The sequence below is a fragment of the Pimephales promelas genome, chromosome 10 (genome assembly GCF_988280905.1).
Source record: "Pimephales promelas chromosome 10, fPimPro1.hap1.1, whole genome shotgun sequence".
Taxonomy (NCBI): domain Eukaryota; kingdom Metazoa; phylum Chordata; class Actinopteri; order Cypriniformes; family Leuciscidae; genus Pimephales; species Pimephales promelas.
This window is the reverse complement of record NC_142778.1, coordinates 32,362,975-32,387,985: the sequence shown is the minus strand read 5'-3', so window position 1 is coordinate 32,387,985 and position 25,011 is coordinate 32,362,975. Positions and strand designations below refer to the sequence as shown.

The 25,011-nt window shown below is 37.9% G+C and overlaps 1 protein-coding gene across 2 annotated transcripts in view; it reads left to right on the top strand.

The window, feature by feature from the left end:
* Window positions 1-25,011, top strand: part of mctp2a (multiple C2 domains, transmembrane 2a) — a 49,796-nt gene that overhangs the window by 1,266 nt on the left and 23,519 nt on the right. Inside the window, exons 1-17 of one of the 2 annotated variants that reach the window (XM_089116472.1) lie at window positions 2,221-2,449; window positions 2,555-3,284; window positions 4,130-4,189; window positions 4,275-4,386; window positions 10,823-10,965; window positions 11,330-11,406; window positions 11,515-11,626; window positions 11,881-11,916; window positions 17,128-17,274; window positions 17,977-18,107; window positions 19,166-19,352; window positions 19,476-19,569; window positions 19,663-19,765; window positions 19,849-19,951; window positions 20,045-20,146; window positions 20,238-20,312; window positions 20,578-20,697. In XM_089116472.1, coding sequence (XP_088972598.1) covers window positions 2,592-3,284; window positions 4,130-4,189; window positions 4,275-4,386; window positions 10,823-10,965; window positions 11,330-11,406; window positions 11,515-11,626; window positions 11,881-11,916; window positions 17,128-17,274; window positions 17,977-18,107; window positions 19,166-19,352; window positions 19,476-19,569; window positions 19,663-19,765; window positions 19,849-19,951; window positions 20,045-20,146; window positions 20,238-20,312; window positions 20,578-20,697 — 2,295 coding nt within the window. In that variant the 5' untranslated portion in view covers window positions 2,221-2,449; window positions 2,555-2,591. Of the gene's footprint in view, window positions 1-2,220; window positions 2,450-2,554; window positions 3,285-4,129; window positions 4,190-4,274; window positions 4,387-10,822; window positions 10,966-11,329; window positions 11,407-11,514; window positions 11,627-11,880; window positions 11,917-17,127; window positions 17,275-17,976; window positions 18,108-19,165; window positions 19,353-19,475; window positions 19,570-19,662; window positions 19,766-19,848; window positions 19,952-20,044; window positions 20,147-20,237; window positions 20,313-20,577; window positions 20,698-25,011 lie in introns of those variants that run through there. The other variant, XM_039683805.2, reaches the window with a different exon arrangement.

Genomic DNA, 25,011 nt, shown 5'->3' with positions numbered 1-25,011 from the left:
CCTTTACTCTATATGTGTATAATATAATTAAATGGCAGAGACTTTTTAAACTTTACTGTACGAGTAGTTTTACTTTAATGACTAAAAAAACATTCTCAGTACCCTTTACACTTCTGGGCTTGCTGATCTAGACATGGAAAGCATGTTATAGTCTTCAGATGTGTGACCATTTTCTGAGAAACATCACAGTTCGACCACAACGACAGCGGCATGGTCTGCAAGTTGACGACGTAACAAGCACTTTTTCTGCATACTTTGCTGTTAACTCATGTGCCATTGTTATCTACATACGCGCTCTTTTGTATCAAAGTGTGAACCCTTGATATTATCTGTGTTTTGGTGGTTTCACCTGAAGAGCAGTGTCCAATCCGCCTCCTGGAAGGCTTGATGTCCTGCTGAGTTAAGCTCAAATCCTATTCAAAAGAAACCTGAACCAGCTATTCAAGGTCTTCAGGATTAGTCGATACTTCCAGACAAGTGTGATGGGGCAAGTTGGAGCCAAACTGTAGGACGTTGGCCCTCCAGGAGCAAGATTGGGCACCAATAACATGCTAACATCTGCTTGAACGCTCTTCAGGCTGGATCCACTGTACTATGCTAATGTTATAAGGAATGCAAAAAGAAAGCTGAAAATGAAGGTCTTCTCCTTCAGCCCAACATCATGTGTTCATTTACAAACAGCAGTAGTTCACTACATATTCTTTGCTGAAAAGTGAGCATTATGTAACCTAACAATTAATCAAAAATGCAAGCTGACAGGACTTTAGATTACCACCAGTGAATAATAACACTTCACAACTAGCATAAATGAGTACATCTAAAGTAAAAGATCAAGTATAGTATACAAATTATTTTAAGTTAAATGAACTCTCTTGAAGTGTACACTACTAGACATGCACTTGTTAGTACTACATATTATTCCTTTTTCACTTTACTCAGTTTTTGAGTGCAATCAGTTTGCTTGCTTTTTTCAAGTAATTGGATTTTACAGTGTTTACCCTAAAACAATTTTTTTACTCATCCTCAAGTTGTTTCAAACCTATGCATTTATTTCTTCTGTTGATCACAAAATAAGATATTTTCATGTCAACTAATGAACCCTAATGAATGTTCATTAACTAATGAACCCTATTGTAAAGTGATAGCAATAATCTGAAAATGTATTTTTAATGAACTTTGAGCCAACACTGGACAGACCGGTATCCTTCAGGATTTCTGTCCTTCTCAGAACTCAATAGGCAACTACTATGACTGGTACTGTGTTTTTATTAAGGTTTAATTTGATTCAGTATCGATTCTTTTGGATATATATCAGGTATACACACATTTCTCAAAAAATCTCTTAATTAATGCTATAAATTTAAACTATAGAGGGAACCCACAACTCAGTCAGTTGGTATTGTAATATTAAAGGTTAAAATAGGGCTTGAGCGCCGCGTTGCATTCTGGGACGTGGCGGCCATGTTGGAGGCTTCGCAAATGTAAACATACCAGCAAATCGAATGCGGAGAAGCAGCTGAGTTGGGAGAAAGAAAATAAAAAAAGATGTTAAAATCCCTAAAAGGATGCGGAATTTACCGGGATATTTTATTAATAGGGAAACCAGGGACCGGTATGTGGATAAAACGGCACTTTTAACGGATTGGATCCATTTGAAATTTCCAACAAACAGTGGGAGCACAGTACGTTACGCTAACCAAGGTAAACTGCGCTCCACGTAGCTGCTAGTTGTAGTAGTGACAGTTATAGTGCTAACAACCATTCACACATGTAACATACTTTTAACTATGTGTTTCAAAAGTGTAGTTAGTAACGTTAGCTGTTTTAAGCACTTAAACTTAAGTTAGTAATCAAAACGATGCTTAAAGCAAGAGGGTAACAGTTTAGCAACAGGACAACAGAGACTGACAGGTCCGATTAAAGGGCTAATGTTAATGTTATGAGAATATTAAAATACGGGATATTTTACAGGACTATACTAAAACGGGAAGACAGCGGGAAAAGAGATCAAGTACGTGAGAAACCCAGAAAAAAACGCGAGGGTTGACAGCTAACGTTACTAACTATCTGTCTGGATTACCCTGTTCTCACTGTTTGCCGACTCTTTGGAAATTTCATATGGATCCAAACCGAAAAGTGCCGGTTTAGTCCACATACCGGTCACTGGCTTCCCTATTTAACATATCCAGGTAAATTCCACAACCTTTTAGGGATTTTAACATCTTTTTTCTTTTCTTTATCCCAACTCTGCTGCTTCTCCTCGTTCGACTTGCTGTATGTTTACATGCGCATAAGCCTCCAACATGGCCGCCACGTCAGTAATGACGCCACGACGCCCAAGCCCTATTATTTGCGTACAATTGCATATCATGCAGTTTGTATAATAATCGTCATGTATTATAATAACTTAATAAGAGCAAATACTGACCGCAAGCTTTTGGATTGTAGTGTAAGTTCACAATATTTTACAGATTGTCTAAACTTTCCTTTTGTAACGTGATGCTTTGCTTGTTTTTATTAAACTGTCTAACACACATTGTCTTTTGCCTGACAGTTGTTAAATTTCAGCTGAAGTCTCATCCACAATCACAATGGAGCAAAAGAAGAAAGCCTGGCCCAATTTCCGTGATAAAGCAAAGTTAAATCTGTTTGGAAAGAAGGGTCTGGGGAAGAAGAAAAAGACCCCGCTGAAACACAGGAGGAGTATGTCAGTACCAGACATCAGGTGTCATCCTCATGCCATGAGAATGGCTTTGGAAAATAACCCCGGGACACCAGGTCAAGACTCCGTTTTCTTTGGAAACCTGGGTCCAGGTGACTTGGATGAAACAGCAAGCGACACCTCCAGTCTTGGATTATCTGAGCAGTTCAGTGTCGCCGACAGGTCATACTCCTGCAGCCCAGCGCCATCAGAGAAATCAGCTCCTGCAGACTTTACACTTCCAATGGAAACGGATAAGCGGCCAAGAGCCACGACATGGTACATAGATGAAGCAGATGGATCTATACCTACACCCACAGAAAGACTGATAACACCTGTGCCTGCAGAGAGGAAATCGCCCAATCAGAGACCAAAGAACCCCTCGGATAAAGTGGCTGCAGCCCTTAGTAGAGCGGGAAGACCAATGCCTCCTGCGCGAGCTTCAGATGAGACATGTACATGGACCAACACAGAGTCGGTCAGCACTACTCCACCTGAGGAGAAAGCCTGCCTATATTCTCCTACTGAGCATGTGCAGTTTGATCCACTGGAAATGTTCATTGCAGGGTCCGCCGAGGACATGGTAAGTCATCTCAAAGTTTTCTAATTATTATCACTACATCAATATGCACTACTGTTCACAAGTTTAGTCAAGTTTAGACATTTAAAATATTATAACGTATTTACATTTCAAGCAAATGCTGTTCTTTTAAACTTTGCATTCATCAAAGAACTCTGAAAGACATGCATCACGTTTTCCACTTAAATATTAAACAGTACAACCGTTTTCAACATTGATAAAAATAAGTAATGTTTTTTGAGCAGCAAATCAGTATTGTAGAATGATTTCTGAAGGGTCATATGACACTGAAGACACAAGAATACATTACTTTTTAATATATATTAAAATGGAAAACAATTATTTGATATTTTATAAAATATTACATTTTTACTGTATAAAAATAGCTTGTATTATTATAAGTGGTGTGATTTGAATGAAATATTGCCAGGGTTATAATATTTGTTCTGTAAATTGTGGAAAATAACATATCGGTATATTATACATTTGTAGACTAATTATAAAATGAAACCAATCATCTTCTTTATTATGATGTGTGCTATGATTCTAATACATATTAGCACAAAGTGAATTTGGAATTTTGATCTCCAAAACCACGCTAATATGAAATTATTAGACTGATATATTTTCAAAGAGTGGCCGAGGGCTGATATACTGAAATATGTATCCAAAAGTCTGAGAATATACAGAATATCTAGGTTTTTATTATTATTGTTTAAATCTGAGACATAAATAGAATAAGTTTAAGCAAAATTTCATGCTATTAAAAAAAGCATGTTGCCAAATCCTCCATCAATTTGAGTATAGCAGAGGCAAAGTAATGTAGAACTTTCTCACCTCTCCCTCAGGACATTCTCAACGAAACCAGTGACTATGATACGCTTTCCTGTACAGAACAAGAACGAAACGTGAGTATTTTAAATGGAAAAGTATTGTTAATAAAAAAGCTTGATAATATAGCCTTGACCAACTCTATTATGCACTACTTTTCAGATCTCAGAGGGGTTAAATGACAGTCAAAGTGCTCTAACACAGCAGAAGGTCCAGTATCTCCTCACCATCAATCTAAAGGAAGGCAGAAACCTGGTTATCAGAGACCGCTCAGGTATTGAACTCTGAAACAATGACTGACTTAGATATTTAATCTAGGATAACACTGGGTGGTGTGGTTTCTCATAGGAAATCAATGAACGAGTAATGTTGTTAGTAGGTCATGACTTTAACACACTTTATTCAGCATCATTTAAAAATCCTGATCTTCTTCATGATATTTTTTACCTCAGTTTGACTCACAATCACAAAACAGGATTTACACCTTTAATTATTGTGCCGATGACTAGCTAAGCTGCATAATTCCACATAAAACTCATTAATGAAGTTTCCCTTATGTATTTCGTTGTATAAACACTATCATTTACTTATACTGTTAATACAATGAAATATTAAAAACATTTTATCTCTGTATCAGAAATCATTAGAAAAAGGAACATTTCTGATAACAAAAGAAAGAATGTCGAAATGCAAGATTTTTCTATGGCAGCATTCGACCGTGTTGACATCTACAAGGTTTCCTAGATCAGCAACAAGTTCAATTCTGATCATTTAAAAAATGTAATAAACGCATAGCCAACGCATCAGATTACATTCAACATGCTTCTAAAAATAGTCTCTTTTGCATGCTACAGAAAGTTTCTGATGGTTTGTCAAGTTTTGTATCAGTGTGTCAGTATCTAGAGTGGCGTGGGGCATCGCCATGCCTTGGGATGAGCTTTTGCCTTTTGTGATGTTCTCTTGTGATTTACTGTAAGTCCTCAACATCTTATTGACCTTGAGTTAGTGTAGGCCACTTAAAGGGTTAGTTCACCCAAAAATGAAAATCCTGTCAGTATCTACTCACCCTCATGTTGTTCCAACCCCGTAAGACCCCGTTCATCTTCGGAACACGAATTAAGATATTTTTGATGTAATCTGAGAGCTGGATCACTCCTCCATATTAGTCCATAGGCTTCTTGAGGGATTGAAACTTGCCGGCCTTGAAAAGTTATTAAAGACATCGTTAAAATTGTCCAAGTGACTTCAGTGGCTCAATCTTAAGTTTATCAAGTGACGAGAACACTTTTTGTGCGCAAAAATAAAAATAACGACTTTATTTCAACTATTCACTTCCTTCTCTTTGCGCCTCTAATCAGTTAAACTAGCCTAAACACGGTCAATCTGATTAAGTGTACTGTAACCATGTGAATAAAAACATGTCTTGTTTAAGGATGTTCTGGAATCTTATGAATGAAACATTCTTTAGATTGTGAAGATTTAATGTTTACTCACTGTGATTGTTTTTTTTAGCATCATTCATCTCAAATATACATTTTTACTCGGGTATCTGTAATAGTATAAAATATAATGGAATCCAATATAACATAAAAATAAAATAGAATCTTAAATTAAAAAAAGACATTTTAAGTGCTAACACTTTACGTGAAGGGGTGTGCATAAGACTAGCATGACACCTTCATAATCATGACATGTCATGTTTATGCATGTTTGTGACAACTGTCATTAAGTGTCATTCGCTCATTTATGACGTTTTTAATGCAAATATGACATCGTTTGAGTTGTCTTTGTTATGACACCTTGACATAAACACATCCTAACCTGTCAGTGTCTTTGTCATGACAACGTGACATTACTGAGACAACACAACCTGTCATAAACATGACATAGTTGATTAATTATCAAACCATACATTAAACTGTCAGGTGGTTGTTTAAAAGCCATTATAACTTTTTAATGACAAATTCAGTTAGTATCACTGTAGTTGAGGTCACGAAAAATATTCATGACACAGTTATAATGGCCACATGACAGCCAGTGTCAAAGCCAACCACATGACAGTTTAACTTAATTTTATGTCAAGTTATCATGACAAAGACACCGACAGGTAATGATGTTATGGTTATATATAAAGGTTTTGGATTGCTCCTTTGTTTGTGGCCATTATGAATGTACTTTAGCAGGGAGGCGGAATGTTTCCAAGTTAAACCAGTTTGTTTAGTCATCCCAAAACTGCAGAATGCGGTCTGACCGGAATCTCTTTCTGTAACTTCCGTCTGGCTATTGTAACCGTGTTACATTTTTTAAAAAAACAACTATTTTTGGAAGTTGTCATTTACTGTCCTGCATTCAAATGTTGTACCTTGATAGCATAGAAGTCACGTCAGTTATATCAGGCTTGAGCTGGGAAACAAATGAGCTTGCCTTGTTCTGTTTTTACTATGGCGCAGATGCAAATAGAGTCATGTTGAGGTGTTGTTTCCTAGAGGCTGTACACAGTCCCTGGTGTCATAATGTAAAATGTGTTGTCTGTTTTATCTCTTAACTATTTGCTTATGCGAGAGGACTATAGATACAAGAGAGAGAGAGAGAGAACATAGGTTTAAACAACTAAGGTTTACTGAAATCCTACAGGCATATGATTGTAGGAAATTTCCATTTGATACCCAGAGCGGTTCTTCAGACATAATGCCAGTGTACTGGCAGGCCTGAGCAAGCTGATTGGGCGGCTCGTTCTCATGTTCAAAGTCACAGGTGTATGCCCAGAGGCTGTTAATTACCATCTCTACCTCATTATTTTTCATAATTAGAATATATTCTTGTGATATTCCTCTCTGCCAACAGAATCTAATGAAATGGTCGTGCACACTATAGACTGAGTGAAGTTTCGGTGGCAATAGCGTGCCAGATATCCTGTTCACGATTCGGCCATGCACTTTCTTTTAAATCCTTTGTATCGAAGCCCAAACAACCTGACGGTTACCAAAAAAGTTTGTTTGTTACTTCCTTTATGTACTGTAAAATCTGTGAATTGCATGCATAAATAGGCCTATATGAGTTATGAAATGGGATACATTGCCACCTGCAGGAGAAAGAAAGAAAATAAATAAATAGTAATTTAGTTGTCAATTAGAAACCGTATATTAATCCCAAAATATCATGTCCATATGAATTGAGTAAATGATATTGTAATTAATGATATTAATATATAATGTGTGTGTGTGTTATGGACATTGGAATGTCAAGTGATGTCTTTCAAATCACACATTGCAGTTGTGACCAAACATAATGTGTAACCTTATAAGGGCAACTTCCTTCATCCATATTATTTGCTTGGTGGTATGTTTTATAAATGCCTTTTTTAAATTTCCAATCCAAGCTCATCTTCATGTACACATAGAAGGGGCAGTGACTTTAGTAGTTTCAGGATATATTCTGCCGGCTACTATCTAACGAAATGTTTTCCTTATCCAAATCACTGACAAACATCTGAATCTTAGTCCTTGCAGAGAGTGTTCTCAACCGTGGGTCATATATTCAATATTTGTGACCAATGAAGGGAAAGCTTTTCCCCGAGATAACTGTTCAGAGCTGACATATTTTTTTAATATATATTGTCTTGAATAAATATATATTCTAGACAGTGTTTCAAACTTTTTTTTTCTTAGCACTTCTTGTGATGCCTACTTAAGATTAATCAATTTATTGTATTTGTAAGTTTCTTTGGGGAAAAAAATGTCTTATGAAGAATATAAAAAGATTAGATTTTTTTGGTGCGAAATTGCGACCTCGTGTGGTGGTCTTTGAGAATGACACACCATCTCATGTCTATAATACAGTGTATGATACAGTGCATTGCTCCTAGGGTGACCAGATTTCTCAGAGTGGAATATGGGACAGACACAGAACCCACAGATGCACAAATACAAGTATTTACACTTAATAATATTGTTAACTATGTAAAAAAGACATAAAATTGCAGATCAGTGCAACAGCATCATTCTGTTGCCGTTTTGTATTTTTCACTGGAACCAAATTTTGCCAGTGCGCTTGTCTTTCAAGAGTTTATCATAAAATGCGGAGCAGGATAGAGCAACATAGGAATGCGGAGCAACATAGGAACACTATATTGAGTCCAACATTTAGTTTAAATTGATAAAATTGTTTGTTTTAGTTGCATTTTCGCAGTTTCCCCTATTAAATCCAGTCACGTAGCAGATCTTTTGCCACTCAGTCAGGCTGAGGGGGGTTGTTCCAGCAAAAACAAAATTATTGTAAGTAAGCTAAATATAAATATATCATGTAAAGTGCACAACCTTCCCAGTTCATTTTTTTTTTTAGTATACTCGGTTAATATGTAGTTTATACTTTAGTAGAATGTCTAAAGTGGACCAAGTGAAAAGTCTAACCAATCCCTCTTCTTTACATTGAAATATTTTCACTTTCAGATTCATAATCTTGCAAATTGCAACACTTCTGTATCCTGAAACTTTTTGATTATCATACATTTTGCGTTGATGGACACAAAAGCGAGCCTTTATATATAGTTCCCACATGACGTCACAACATATGGGCATATGCCGACCCCGGCGCCATTGCTGAGGGCAAAACACTAGAAGAAGCGACGTGAAATTAGTTTCGTGCTAAAATTGGAAAATGGTCTTCACCTGCTGGGTCAATGGATGATAAAATCGTGCCGGAGGTTCAGTTAAATCGGGATTTTATTAGACTCCATGGATGTGAGAAGTCCTAAGCTTTTGTCAGAACAACGACGGAGATTATGACTGGCGATCAATCAGGAAAGAAACTCACTCAAAACACGCAAGAATTTGTTGTGTTGTGTTTTATTGCGAGTGTAAACAAATATAAGTTAACACTATGCTGTTTGAATAATGTCCTGTATGAACAAAATGACGAGGTATTAAAACATACAAAACAACATCGTTTCCACTTTTCGATCGCGCACACACATTCCAGCATTGCAATCTCAGATTATGTCCCTAAATAACCCGCGTATAAAGCAGTTCCGAGTTATTTATTTTTATATTCATGCACTGAACCATGACGCCTGCACCGGTTTGTTTCAATACGAATAGCTACATGTACCGTTCCACCCCTGTTCTTCAGTGTACACATAAGTACATGCATATTACAGAAAGCACCGGTGACTGTTTTGAGGGGAACATAGGAATTAAGTTGTGCAGGCTATGGCTTTTTAATAAACAGATAGTGTAGCATCCCTGCTAGCATCATGCTAACGTTACTTCGCTACTCTGATTACGCCTCCATTGATTTCCAGGCTCGGAATTGCTCGCATGTGTAAAAAATCTCCTAGCCAATGGCAGATAAAGGTAACGGTACACATCACATGAAAATACTGTATCTGAGGCAAAGCTGCATAATCGTGCTCAGTCCTTCCTTCGTTACAACATAACGTTACGGATCCACGCCAGAATGAAATGTTCGCATTGTAGCTCTCTCTGTCTTGTTTTAATAGTCTCTTTATAATCTATTTCACTTTGTCTCTTCGTGATTTGCGTAACATTATAAACAGAAATAAATATTTGTTTGTAAAAGGACATTCTCTGATAAAACTTGAAACACAGCATGCCCTCAAAGATGGCGTCTCTGGAGAGGTCACGTGACAATAATTTGCCTGTGCGAACTATGTGTAGTGCTTTGGCTATCAAGTGTTGTGCTAGCTACGTTTGACCCCTCTTATACTGATAGGATTCAGACGTTCTCTTTCGGCCCGCAGCCATTTGCATTACTAGTTGAGTCCTCACTTGGCCTGACATGACAGCATTCCCCGTCTCGGGTTTTCTCCAGCACCTGTATTTGCCTAACAATCACCGGCCACAGCTCGCTCCCCGACTGCCGCTACACGGGGAAAGCGGCCCGCGAGTCCCCTCCCCGACCGTCCTCCATTTTCCTTGTGTTAATTTCCGCCGTCAGTGTTTTGTCTTCCCCTGGCCGCTCGAGCCCCTTCCTCCTGTCAAGCTGCCTGGAGGTTTGCTTGTCAGCGTCTGGCAGGGAGGAGTTCCTCCTGGAGATGTTCATTTGGAGAGGCGAGCTGACAGGCCTGACAGCCCGTCCCCACAGGGCTTTTGTCATGTGATTCCAGGCTCCCCGCAGGTTCTCTCAAGCACTCCTTTATCCATCCATACAAATGAAGCGATGGACTCTTTTTCTCTCTTATATTTTTTTTCTTCTTCCTACCAGCCAATCTGCATACCACAGCATAGACAAAGACGGAGCGCTCGCCCTCCCCTCTCGCAGACAGACTCAAGGCAGACTTTCTTAACAGGCTTTGGAGATTAACACTGCTTGCTCCCGCCGCTTTCTGGGGTTTTAATACACCGGCATTAAATTAACAGATTCACGCTGGCTATAATTTTTTACTCTTTCACAATCAGCCAGCTCCCATCACTCCGTCAATAAGACAAAATGTCCGCCTCCCTATGATAAGAACGTTCACCTAAATAATGAGTTTTATTCAATGTCTGGAAGACCAGATCAGCTTGTACAGTGAAACGATCATATGAAACGTACAATGTACAAATCATCAGAATTTGTGGCTTACGTATGATTGAATACCACAAAATATCATTTTGACTGGTTCCTTTAAAAATACATTTGCAAACATTATGCAACAATTACTATCGGTTTATTTTAGTAGCATACTGATAAGTGTTTGTTGTTTTCTACAGGTACGAGTGACCCATTCGTCAAATTCAAGTTAGATGGCAAACACATCTACAAAAGCAAAGTTGTGAGCAAGAACCTGAATCCCACCTGGAATGAATGCTTTTCCTTCCCCGTCAGAGACCGCGATCAGACTGTTTGTCTAAAGGTTTGGTTTTAACATCATTACAGAATGCAAATAATTGCTTAGCTATGAACTTTAATATCTCCATTATTCATTCTACTTTAAGTCATTAAATAAGTATGAAGAAAGGAACGTGTGCAATACTGTGTTAAACAACTAACAAATTCTGTAAAAATAATAATAATAATACATAAAATCAAATATGCTAGAAACAATATGGTTATTTATTTGATATTCATAATGTTGAATACCATAATATTCAAGCCTATTCATAATGTTGAAGAAAGAGTTATATCTTGAGATTCAAGATTTATGTAAACAAATTTATGTTTGGTTTTGTGTGTTAACACTAATAGTCATCATCATCTCTCAATTACAATTGATGCAGGTGTATGATCGTGACCTGAGATCCAATGACTTCATGGGATCAAGCAGCTTTACTCTCCATCAACTGGAATTGGACAAGTGAGGAAAACATTATTATTTCATACCTTCCGTGATGTTGTAGTTAAAGTTTCCGTCAAAGAATTTCTCCTGAGAAATAGAGAAACAGATAAAGGTTTCTATCCACAGAACAATTCCAATGACTTTATCTTTGGAGGACGCCAACAGTGCGGAGACCGACATGGGAGTGATCATTATAGAGACCTGCCTGTCCGTCCGAGAGGAACCTGCCAAACGAAATGTATGACTCCTAAAAATAGTTCAATTCACATTTATTTGTATAGCGCTCGTCACAATACACAGCTTTACAGAAAATCCATCCACATTACAATTTTTTAACAGGTCTAATTTTTTCAGAAATGTACATATACAAAATCACAGTTAGATAAAAATGTATTAATTGAAACAATGTAATAATTGTTTGTTATTAAAATAGTCTCATTTTTCGTGGGAATAGTCAAGAGGCTTTCTAACATAATATTCACCATTTTTTAGAAGTGGCTTCTAAGAAGAAAGGGAAGCATCAATAAGGTAAGTCATGATACATTCTCTCCATATTACTTCTGTCCAGCTGCCTAAAAGAGAGAAGATCACCCACACAGTATTTGCTACCTGGCCAAAATACACAAAATACTTTGTGTAACTTAGTGCATTTAATCAAATAAACTATCTAATAAAATATACCACCACAATAAGGTTATTATTGTATCACATCTGTCCACTGGAGGGCAGTAGATCCTCACCATCTTCCCCTCAGATGTTTTGTACAAGATGTATTCAAGTTTCTTGAGTTTACCTTACATTCACTTTCACTTAGTTAGTGAAACTTCAACATATACTTCAACAGAGCAAGAGATTTTTGTTTGTGTCTGCGATGATTTCCAAAGTAAATGTATCACCGTGATTTAAACAAAGCACATGGTCTGTCTAGCATTTTGTGCAGGTCAGTTCATAGATGAGAGCTTATTTATCTCACAGCCGTGAAAGCTTGCAATTTAAGATTTCTCTGAACAAAAGCTCTGCCGCATGCTATTGTAGAGTACTTTTAGTATACTGTATTTTTGACCAGCAATTAATTTCATTTCAGTGTGTCCTATAACTGTATATTGTATAAGGGATAACCGGTTTGGATAATCAATACACTGGGAAAGAATTTATTTAGATAAGTTTAGATGCAGTATCTTGTTAGATTGTTGTCTGAAAAAAACTTCTGGGTTAGATTTTACTCCCAAAATTAATAGAAAATTAACACAAATTATATTTTGTGTAAAAACAATGGGCTACTTTGGGGATGAGATGCACGATTTTTGCTTTATTGTTTTTTTTTGTTTTTTTTTAAAGTACATTTGTATAAAATTCTTGTTAATACAGAAATAGCTATAACACAACCAGGACAACATTTTTAGCTTTATTAAAATTGGCATAAAGCAGGCAAAGTTTAAACCTACAGTTTCATGCAAAATTTTAATGTGTCCCAAAATTTGTTTTGCACAGTAGCTTCATTGTCCACTTGCCTGTTTTGAAATGTTTTAATCATATTATGTTGTCAGGACAAAATATCTTTCTCTTTATTAAAATCGGCAAAATTTTTAGTGGCATAAAGCAGGCAACGTATAACCTATTCCTTTATCTAATAAAAAAAATTGTGAAAATGATATTATATTGTCAGGACAAAATATCTTTCTCTTTATTAAAATTAGCAACATTTATTATGGTATACAAGAACTATCGCGATGTATATTTACGAATGAGCTTTAAAATACATGTTCAAATGAACTAAATATCAAATGATACAATATAAAATCTGATTTGCATTAGCAATCGTATTTGACATGGGGGTTAAATCTGCTTAAAGAGCTCCTATCATAGCATTTGAAATGTTCCTATTTTTGTTTTAGGAGTTCCCAAAAACAGTTTAACGTGCATGCAAGGATAAAAAACACTTTATTTGTCTTATAATGTGCATTTATTTTTACCCGATTTGCTCAACGACTCCCAAATGATCCGTTCGACGATTCATTTTCCCAAACGCCTCCTTTGAGTGACGCAAATCTGCGGCGATTGGTCAAATGACCAAGTCAGTTGTTATTGGTAAACCGTAGGCAGAGACTGTCGGCAACGGAACGCCCATAACCAGGATTATAGCTTGTCAAGTGTTGAAAATTGTATATAGTGTTTGAACAAACGTGTCAGAAAAAGTGCACTTTCCACACGGTCCCTTACTCGCGTCTCCGTCAAGAGCGATCTTTCCCGGCGAAACTCACATTGTGGCGGCTTTTGAAGGGCAGTGCTTATTATATAGAGCGAAGTCATATTTGGCTAAGACGTTTAGGAGGTAATTGCCATTTTTCAATGAATGTCTGGTGAATATCAAAAACAAAACTAACTTTACCCCGCTTAGAAGCTGCGCGGAGTGTACACAACACAATATAACTATATTGTGCATGCTACAGAAAACATAACAGCAAACTAGGGATGTCCCGATACCACTTTTTCACTTCCGATACCGATGCCGCAGATTTGGCTTTTGCCGATACCGATATTAATCCGATATTTTTATTTTATTTTTAAACTAATAAAAAATATAGCAATCTTCTCAATTAGCCCCTTAAAATATACCTCCAGTATATAGTTCACAACAACAGTTGATTATGAAAGATTGCCACCCTTTATTCAAACACTACTATATATATATATATATATATATATACTGTATATATATATATATATATATATAAGAAAATGCAGGTACTTAAGTACTGTACTTAAAGCTAGCTAGCTACCAACATGTTTAAAGTTAAAACAACAATATCGGATTTGGATCTGCTTCGTCTGATCGATACCCGATCCCGCAAAAATGGCTGGATCGGAGCCGATACCGATCCTGAGTATCGGATCGGGACATCCCTACGCAAACATTATTAATAATGCTTACAGATTGTGATTCGGAGGAGGACAAACCCGATCCATATACACTGGATACTGAGCCCTCCTTCGGGAACAACCGGCTTGCGAATCAACACATTTGAATTAATTTAGGTTTTTGAATTTTGAATGATTCGTCATTAAAATGATGAGAACACAAGGGTCGGGCGTTGCAAATATGAACTCTAACCACTGATTCTTCACATGCTCGTCCCTGGACAATGGAAACAAGTGGCTGAACTGTCTTTGCAATGTAGAACACAACGTCTTCTCGACATGATGCGATTCAGCTGAAGTATTTGAATGTGTTCTAGACGTCACTTCAAGTCTGCGCGCGCAGTTGTTGGGAGCGGCCAATGACCTCTCTACGTCACGATATAACAGCTAATGACTCGTTTCAAAAACAATTCATTTCATAGACTCAGAGTCGACTCTCACTTTTGAAAGACAATAACTTTATATACGGTGCACTTTCAGATATAAATCTTTGCAGGATATTTTCATTCCTTTTATTATATTCCCAGAGCTATATTCCACACTACATGAACAGTCATTTTCAAAAATCCATGATAGAATTGCGACAATCTTATAGCTTCAAAATCTTGATTTTAGGTTAAAATGTCTGAAACATGAAGTCAGTTTTTGTGAGACTGCCCCAAATGCACAGGTGTTGTTCGGTATAGATCGGTATGTGTTTGGTTGGTGTTTCCACCGCAGTGTCTTCTGCCAAATCAACTGAGATCTAGTTCCATTGACACCTATCAGTACAGGCAGAACATGTCTCTCAATTCTTACCTCTCCTCCTCTATCACACTTCCTTCTTCACAGCCATGCCACGCTGTCTTTAAGATGGAAACGGGCAGCGGTATTGGCACATAGCATGTGGTTCTTCTTCCTGACAGTGTCTGGAGTGTGTGTGTGTAGTCTTTGAGGCACTATGCCAGTGTAAGATGCTGAGGATATGTGTGATGGCTCATTCCCAGGCATGGTGAGCTAAAACCCAGATGTTGGGATGTAATATCACAGCTGTGGACGGACAGCACTGAAGCTGTAGCCAAATGGGTATGGCTTTGGGCTTGTCCCCTTGTCCCCATGCTGCTCCACCATATGGAGTCAATCCCCCAGCTCTTTTAGCACCAGGAATAGCCTCTCTTTAGGGGCCACTTACTCTTAAGCGGAATTGTTTTATTGGCCACGCCGATCACAAATTTGTCCAAAATAAACACTTGGGAAGACTTGGCTTGGATGAATATTATATTTCTCTCTCAGCTCCCTCTATAACTACCCCCCTTATCCCTCTCTCTCTCTCTCTCTCTTTAAAGAGGCTTGTTTATGGAGATGTGGCCATTACATTAAATGTTAATGCTGGTTTGTCTGCTGTGCCATGTGTGTGTGTGTGTGATGCTAATGGAGCAAAGGCTCAGTCACACTCTCCGAGCAGCCAGGTGGGAAAACAGCTCTCTGGTCTGTGATTACTGGCAGAACAGACCAGCCTCTTCCTGATGCTGTGTGTTTTTTTTTTTGAAAGTGCAGGGCTATCAACCCACAAGTCATCTCTGTACTGTGTACTTATCCATCTGCAGTCGTGTTGATGGACCTGTTTTCTCTCTCCGAGGTGTGGGGATCACCTGCACATTTCAACTAGCAGTTTTTAGAACGGTTTTATTTCGTGATATATTTTGTTACAGAATCAGAAATAGAATTTTATTTAAATTGTGTTTTAACATGCCATATTCCACTATGTATGCATGCATTAAATTCATTTAGAATAGGTCATAACTCAGAAGGAGAAGATCCTTGCTTCAAAATTGCATTTGTCCCTTTGCTTTTAATTAGAGCTGTCAAACCATTAATCGCATCCAAAATAAAAGTCTGTGTTTACATAATATATGTGGGTGCACTGTGTATAATTATATATATATATATATATATATATATATATATGTACACACACATGCTTGTATATATTTAAGAAATATTTTCATGTATATACTGTATATAGATATAAATATACATATTTTATATATGAATAATATTTTTTTTCTTAAATATACATGCATGTGTGTGTATATATACTGTATATATATATATATACACACACAAAATAATTATACACAGTGCACCCACTTATATTATGTAAACACAAACTTTTATTTTGGATGCGATTAATCGCGATTAATCATTTGACAGCCCTACTTTTAATACTAAATTTAAATAAAATATATACAGTTTGTGGTCAGTACTTTTTTGTATCTAGATTGATCAAATGTGGCAGTAAAGACATTTATTACAAACTTTCTGTTCAGAATTGTACATTTAAATAAATAAAAATTGGTGAAATGTATCACAGTTCCACAAAAATATTAAGCTGCACAACTGTTTTCAACATTGATCTAGAAGTTGATAATGTTTCTTGAGCAGCAAAGCAGCATATTAGAATGATTTCTGAAGGATATACTGTATATAGACATATGTTGTGTGTGTGTGTGTGTTTAAATTCATAACCACACTATTTATGTAAAATGATGGTGTATGCTGCAAAACATTTATTTACAGTACAAACATGTCTTCAGTTAGATCATGGTTCCAAGGCTATCACAAGTCTTTCTCGCAATTTCGTCAAAACCTCATCTATGTGAGCCAAGTATGATGTTACCTTGGTAACATATTCAAATAAGCAGCAATGGAAAAAACACCAAAAACTCAATGTTTAAGTTTGCACAGCATAAAAAAAATACATGTTTATAATCAACAAGATGAGCTGAGAGAAATTGGCCCAAACATCGAATGCCTTATTGTGTATGTTGGCTGTTCCAGGGTCAGCAGGCTGGGCGAATCATGAAGAATCAGGTTTGGACTGGAGTTTACACCGTCATCCTGGTGGAAGGCCAAGACATGCCCGACTGCGGTCATGGAGACGTCTACGTACGCTTCAGATTGGGAGACCAGAGGGTCAGGAGCAAGGTGAGCTCATCCCTCTCCCCCTTCATCTTTTTGCTTCTCTTGCTTTCTCTTTCGCCCTGCTCATTACATCATTGCGTCTCCTTCTTTGTTTCTAAAGCGCTATCCTCTTTTTCTCTCAATACCTCATTAAACCCTTCCCTCCCCCTCTTACTCCTCCCATACTTTCTGAGTTGTTCACATACCTCGCTTTAGATATTCCCGTCCGCTTTACACACCTTCCTCCCCCTCTTTCGGATGGCTTCTCCCAGGCTTCACTGCTCTGGTGACAGAGGAGGTTTCTCATTAGATCGGCCGTGTCTGGCAGGGCGTCTCTCCTGATGCTTCTGTTACCGCGTCTTGTTCGGCTCATTTGCATACCCAGAATACCTGCACATCTACCTCCCGCCCTCAATGGTTCCAACTAGCTAGTCTTGTGTTCTCATGCCATCTTTTTTCTAGAGCCCCCTGGCTCTGTTTGGGCATGTTTGCTTGTTGAACAAAACTAGTTCTAATTGGATGCTGTCAGAGTGTATAATCCCAGCGAGAAGAGAGGATGTGTTCTCCTAAAGACGGCTGCTCCTCCTCCACCACATGTCTCATTGAAGTCTTACTGAATAAGGCTTAATACACCTGTCATGTTAGCTGTCTCTGTTTTGAGAGTCCCTTAAAATTGACACAACTTTCTCTCTGTCTTGTTCCTGCCTGTCTATCTTTCTGTCTCAGAATCTGTGTATGAAGGCAAACCCGCAGTGGAGAGAGTCTTTCGACTTTAACCAGTTCCCGGATGCGCAGGAGAATCTCGTGGTGGAGGTTTGCTGCAAGAGGGGCAGGAAGTCAGAGGAGTGCTGGGGAGTGTAAGTTTGCTGGAGCCACGTTCAGCAAGTTCAAAAGTTTTAAAAGGGGAGTGGAGCAAGCTGTGTCAGCTTTTGCTTCAGTTTGTCCACTAGTCAATTACAAAAAGCATAGAGGTATAATAAAATGCCTAAATATACTGTATTTCAGGACGTCTGCTATCAAATGAAATTTGAAGCATGTGCCTATAGCATAGAAGTGAAACAACTTTAGGAGTAGGTTGGGACATCTTAAAGGGATACTCCACCGGTTTTTCATATTAAACTATGTTATTCCCTTAACAAAGACGAGTTGATGCATACCACTCTCGCCTCAGTGCGTGCACTCAGTCGCGCGAGACACTTTGAGCGCACTTAACTAGCCCAGTTCATTCAATATGGTCCAAGCATAGAAGCGACCAAACACCTCCATGTTACTCAAGCAGTGTAACTCGGCCTAGGACGGTGACATAAAAGACTCGGCGCATGTTTATCTATGGACTCTGCGCAGTAATATCATCACTCCGAAGAGTGAGAGGGGGAGAGGATTTTTCACGAGGGATGATATTACTACGCCGAGTCAAAGTGCTCCCACCCACTTGCTGTGGTATTCCGCCATACAAAACAACGTTTTATTTTGTGTCACCGTCCTAGGTTGAGTTACTCTACTCGTGTTACTGTATTTAAATAGGGAAAACGTGAAGGTGTTTGGTCGCTTCTCTGCTTGGCCCATATTGAATGAACTGGGTTAGTTAAGTGCGATCAAAGTGACTCGCGAGCCAGAGCGATTGAGCGCATGCATTGAGACGACAGAGCCCCCCTCCCCCTCAAAAAAACAACAACATATCGTTACATATTCACCTTTTACTAAACCAGACATTTTAATATTTTGAATATTTTATCTAGTGAAATTTGTATTAGTAATTCATTTGGAGACATTGCTTTCTACCACTAGTAGCAAGACTTACTCAAGCTTACTCAATGACTCAGTGATCTGATTCTGAGTTTCTGATTCTGCTTTTTGAAAACCACTGTATATGCTTTTCCATGGATGAAATACTAATAGGTTCTACTCTTCACAGTCTGGATATTGACCTGACCAGACTTCCTGCCAACCAGAAGCAGTTATACACTCATTCGCTGGACCAAAACAATGGTCGACTGGTGTTTTTGGTCACACTGACTCCGTGTTCTGGTGCATCCATCTCAGAGATCCAGATGGCTCCATTAGATGACCCCAAAAACTTTAAAAGGATGCAGGAGCAATATGTGGGTATTACATAGTGCTATTTTACCTTGTTACCTTCCAACTCCATGTAAATTAATATGATTAGGATATGAAAGAAATATGATTGTATGTTTTTTTTTTTTTTTTTTTTTTTTTTTTTACAGAGACCGATGAACTTCCTGCGGGACTTGAAGGACGTTGGCTATCTTCAAATCAAGTTAATAAAAGCCACAGATCTTCCATCAACAGATATAAGTGGTACTTATCTGAATGAAATGTACTGGCATAATGTATGTAAGGGAAATTGTCATGATTTGTCATAATAATGTCAACATATTTTATCTTAATCAGGTAAAAGTGACCCCTTTTGTACCGTTGAGCTCAGTAATAGCAAACTGCAAACTCACACGATACCCAAAACCCTGAATCCTGAATGGAGAACAGCCCTAACATTGTGAGTTAAAATGATAGATGTCTCAGTATGTCATTATGCTGGCTCATGGTGTTGAAATCACATTCATTTTGACATGTCTTCAGCCCCATTAAGGACATCCATGACGTTCTGGTGCTGACAGTTTATCATGATGATGGGGACAAAGCTCCAGACTTCCTGGGAAAAGTTGCCATTCCTTTGCTGACTGTAAGTACCACACAAATACGTTTTTATAATAATTGTTGCTCATTTGTATCATTGTGCCAATGTTAAACTACAATATCTCTACTTTGCCTTTAGGTTTCTAATGGTCAACAAATAACCAGAGTGCTGAAGAATAATAATCTATCAAGGGCGACCAAAGGAAGCATCACTGTGGAGCTGGATGTTCTCTACAACCCTGTAAGTGCATCATATAAAATAAATATGATTATTCATGAATGATATCAGATGGATCGTTCAAAAAGTTCTTAAAGTCTTGTTTCTTTCCCAGATCAAAGCGGGATTCAAAACCTTCCAGCCGAAAGAAACAATGTTTGCAGAGGACAACCCGAAGTTTAACAAAAAGGTGATCTTTGTCAACAATTACAGCACCATATTTTCCACTTTCTCTTAATATTAGCTTTGTTGTCGGCACCTTCAGAGACTCATTACGCTCAGTTTTTCCTCCAGCACCGCCTAAAGCTCTTTAGACACCAAAGATGACTTGACTTATTAATATTTATCACCAATGAACCTTCAGTTTAAAAGCCTCTTTACACCTGAGTGAATGTCATGTTGTGAGCATTACGTCCTCAGGCACATCTTGCTAACTACTGCTTTGTCCCCATTAGCTTTTAGCACGCAATATCTATCGAGTGAGAAAGATCAGCGTGGCCATTCTCTATACGCTGCAGTATATTAACAGCTGCGTCCAGTGGGAGAACACACGGAGGAGTATTACAGCCTTGCTGGTAAGATTTCATACCACTGTTTACAAGATTTCAACTCTGTGGCCCTTTTAGTAACCTGAGGTCAGTGACCGCATCTGAGTAATCCTTCTTTGAAGAAAACGCTCTGCTCCTTAATAGCAACTTTTCACAAGACGGAAAACAGACCGTGCTCATTTGGCCCTGGCCTGTCAGGGTGCATCTATAAAGTGTTGTGAATCAATGATTTCTTTTTTTTAATTTGTTGATTTTTTTTTTTAATAAATAACTGTTATTGAACACCCACAACAACTTAATCCACATTACGGGATTATTTTTGTGTTGCTTTTCTTAGAACGTTCAAAAAAAAAAAAAAGGGGGGGAGTGAGTTTTACTGTAAGAAATTATGTATTTGGAGTCATGGCTGAGATGTTAATACTTCTCAAGACTCATTGAGCTCTTCAATTCGATTCTTTCACGGTTTCCCATGTGTTTTGTCCCATGTGGACTCTTATTTTGATATTCTGTTGCCTTGCTGCTTCTTGTGGTTTAGTTCCTGTTTGCCTTCGTTTCATTAGTTGCCCTTGTTATTCACCATATTAATTCATTAACCACACCAGTGCCTTGTTAGCCTCTTGTAGCCCCTGTGTTTCAGGCTTAGATTGTCAGTCGTTGACTTTACATTTCTGGTGTTGCGTTTCCAATTGGATTGTTCTCGTCTTTCTGTTTGGATTTAAAGTTTTTTGTTTGGATTGTCATTTGTTTGCACTGCCATTGATGGAATTTTCTATACGACACAACGCAAAATTAAAAATTTTCTGGGAGCTCCGGATCAAAACACAGGCAAAAAAAGAGCAGAATCAAGTGATGGAAGCTTTGCTTAGGCACGTTGCAGTCTTTGAAAAAATAAATAAAAAATATATATATATATATTCAAATGTTGCTGAAACTTGCTCACAAATCAAGTGTTGATAAAAAAGGGATGCAAAATAATGTTTAAAAGCAGAGGCTCTGTTCCCTCTTTTGATTATATTGAATTTTCAGATATTCATGCAACAAAATATTCTGGGGCCATGAATGTTTTGTGGAAATTATCATAAATGCTGGCGGTGGGTGGCAACTTTAAAACAAACAAACAAAAAAAAAACACTGGCAGGGAAAGAGTTTATAAACTGCTTGCGCATAGATTCTCTTCTCTTCACTGCAACCTTGACAGATTTAAGTTTGAATCATTTCCTGTAAATTAAAGTGGCAAAAAGTTAAAGGAGAACTCTGGTCATTTTTTTTGTACATTTTGAGTGCTGTCAGTACAGACAGAAACGACAAAAATCGGTGTTGCCTACACTGTGTTAACGTCTTTTTATAATTCGCACCCTGTTGACTTCAATGGGGCATGTTCTAAATCTGCTTTTAGCCTCTTAACATCCTTGATTTGTCATTACGATTATTATTAAGAGTGACCACGGTCAATCTGACTGCAGTAGATGTGAAAGATATGAATAAAAATGATGTTAATTCAGCCAGCTCACATACCTGTATTTGCTTCGGGTTTTCGGTCGAAGCCCACAGTAGTCGACTGTCGATCTCACACGTGCGATCATTAGTGAATATCATCTCAAACTTACCACTGTGTGGTGTTCTGAGAATATCAGCTCAAATGGATAGTTCGTCCGAATCAGATGTTGAACACATGGAGGAGGTTTGAGATGATATTCACCAATGATCGCGTGCGTGAACTCGACAATCGACTTCTCTGGGCTTCGACCGAAAACAGGAAGTAAATACAGGTATGTGAGCTAACATCATTTTTATACATATCTTTCACATCTACTGCAGTCAGATTGACCGTGGTCATTTTCAATAACACCACTCACATGGCTGTGCACTCGTAATGACAAATCAAGGAGGTTAAGAGGCTAAAATTAGGTTTAGAACATGCCCCATTGAAGTCAACAGGGTGCGAATTTTAAAAAGAGGATAACATGGTGTAGGCAACACCGATATTTGTCACTTCTGTCTGTACTGACAGCACTCAAAATGTACAAAAAAATGAGCTCAATGTTTAAATTGACCGGAGTTCTCCTTTAAAAAAAAAGTGTGGTGAAGTAGAATCAGATTTGCTTTCCTCCATCGATCTGTTTGTTACACTATTATATACACAGACACAGCCCTTCCGGTGAATGTGCCAGCGAGTGTATCTGTGTTTTATTGTAGGATGTAGGAAGCATTGAATCCATGCTGTAACACACAAGCAGTTCTTTTTCAAGCCTTTCTTGAAGCTGTAATATAATGTGCATTCTCCCGTGCCGCTGCGCCTCGCTTCTGGAATGAGCAGTGCCCCCTGAAGGGGAGTCATCGGAGGTGTGCGTGCGCCCATCCACCCGAGGAGACGGGGTGTCAGGCTGGGAAGAGGCGTGGGACGTCCTGTTGCCCGCTCTATCTTTGTCTGCACACGTGGGGTTGAGAACAGAACGAATATCATCTTTTCTCCACTAGCATGTGGCCTGTTTCCGCACCACTGCGTTCAAAGCTGTGCAGGTGATGCCGAGCTATGGAAATGACAGGAACAATGAAACTAGGGCACCTGTGCAAATCGTCTAGGCTTTAGAAACAACAGGCCGGAGGGGTGAATCTCAACTATGTGTGTTTTTATGGCTTTAAAGACCAGTTTCATTCTTTTGTTGGACTCTCTCGCAACGTTTAATTACCATACCATTGATAATTACCACACATGTTGCACAACGTCTATAAAACAGCGCGTAACCCACAGGGGTTAACAAACACATATCTGTCTTTCTCTCGCTCTATGGGTGTATGTATATCTGTAGGCTGCCGTAATAAGGTAACAGAGTCAGACATTGACAGATGCTTGCCTCTAAGAAGAGCATAATTAGCAGAGACCGTGCTTTCCTCGACGTGTTCGCATCCAATCCATGTCATCGTAGTCACGTCAGCCGTTTCATTTATAATGTGGGCCTGTATGCTTGGAGAGAGGATACTATTTACTTTACAAACATATATTTAAAATACATTATAATACATTATTCATAGAGTCAATGGAGTCTCTGTCCTGTAGCTTTTACACTTTATGCAACTTATAATGCATTTGTGGCGCTGCGGTTTCTTTGTCCAGTCTGTAGGTTGCACAGGCAGTGCCTGTTCCCGGAACACACTCCCACCCCAGTGCTGGAAATCCCAGAGGTCACCACCCTGACCTGCACACAGCAGAGCGCATATACACGCTCCCTCTCGCAAAACACCGCTTTCATCTGTGGAGAGTGGGAAATATGTGTGTGGGTGCATGTGTTTTCGTTTGAATATACTCTGCTTTGTGCATGTGCATGTATATATATCTATATATACACGCACTAAAGTTTTCTATATTGTATAATAGTATAGTCTTTGTTATGCAAAGAAACTCTGATTGGACCTCTGAAGGAGAGAAGTTAAATTGAACATAAGTGCACCTGTAAAGTCACTAGTTTAGTGTTGTGGCTTATAACTTTGAATGGCTAAGGTGTTTCAAGAACAACAACAAGCAAAAAATACTTGTTTTCCAGGAAAAAACATCTAAAACCTTAAACTCTCTCTAACTTAAAACAAGATACTTTACAATAAGAAATCAGACAGGGTATTGATATCATGATTAAGATAAATATGTCATGATTTAAGTTATTATAGTTGGTAACATTTTATTTTACAGTGCCTGTACCATATGTACATACTATGCAATTATTATAGCAATTGCAATAACTGGTTAATAACTAGGTAACCCACATAGTTACCTTATATTACCCAATACTTTCTTAACGTAAGGGCACGTACCCCAAAGTAAAGCGCAACCTTAACCGTACAGTCTGTACATGTTATTATCTAATATTACTCAATCCTAATTTGTATAATTACACTATGAGGATATTACCTCAAAATAAAAGCTTAACTTTAAATTAAATGTAGTAGCCCTATATATATATATATATATATATATATATATATATATATAAATTACAATTACAATTGAAACGATTAATCGCATCCAAAATAAAAGTTTGTGTGAACTGTGTATAATTATTTTGTATATATTAAAACACACACATACATGTATATATTTAAGAAAAATGTTATTTATATATAAAATATTTATGTATAGTACAAATTATATATATATATATATATATATATATATATACACACACACACACAGTGTATATATAAGCAAATATTTCTTAAATATATACATGCGTGTGTGTGTGTGTATTTATATATACAAAATAATTATACACAGTTCACACATGTATTTTGTAAACACAAACTTTTATTTTGGATGCGATTAATCGCGATTATTCGTTTTACAGCCCC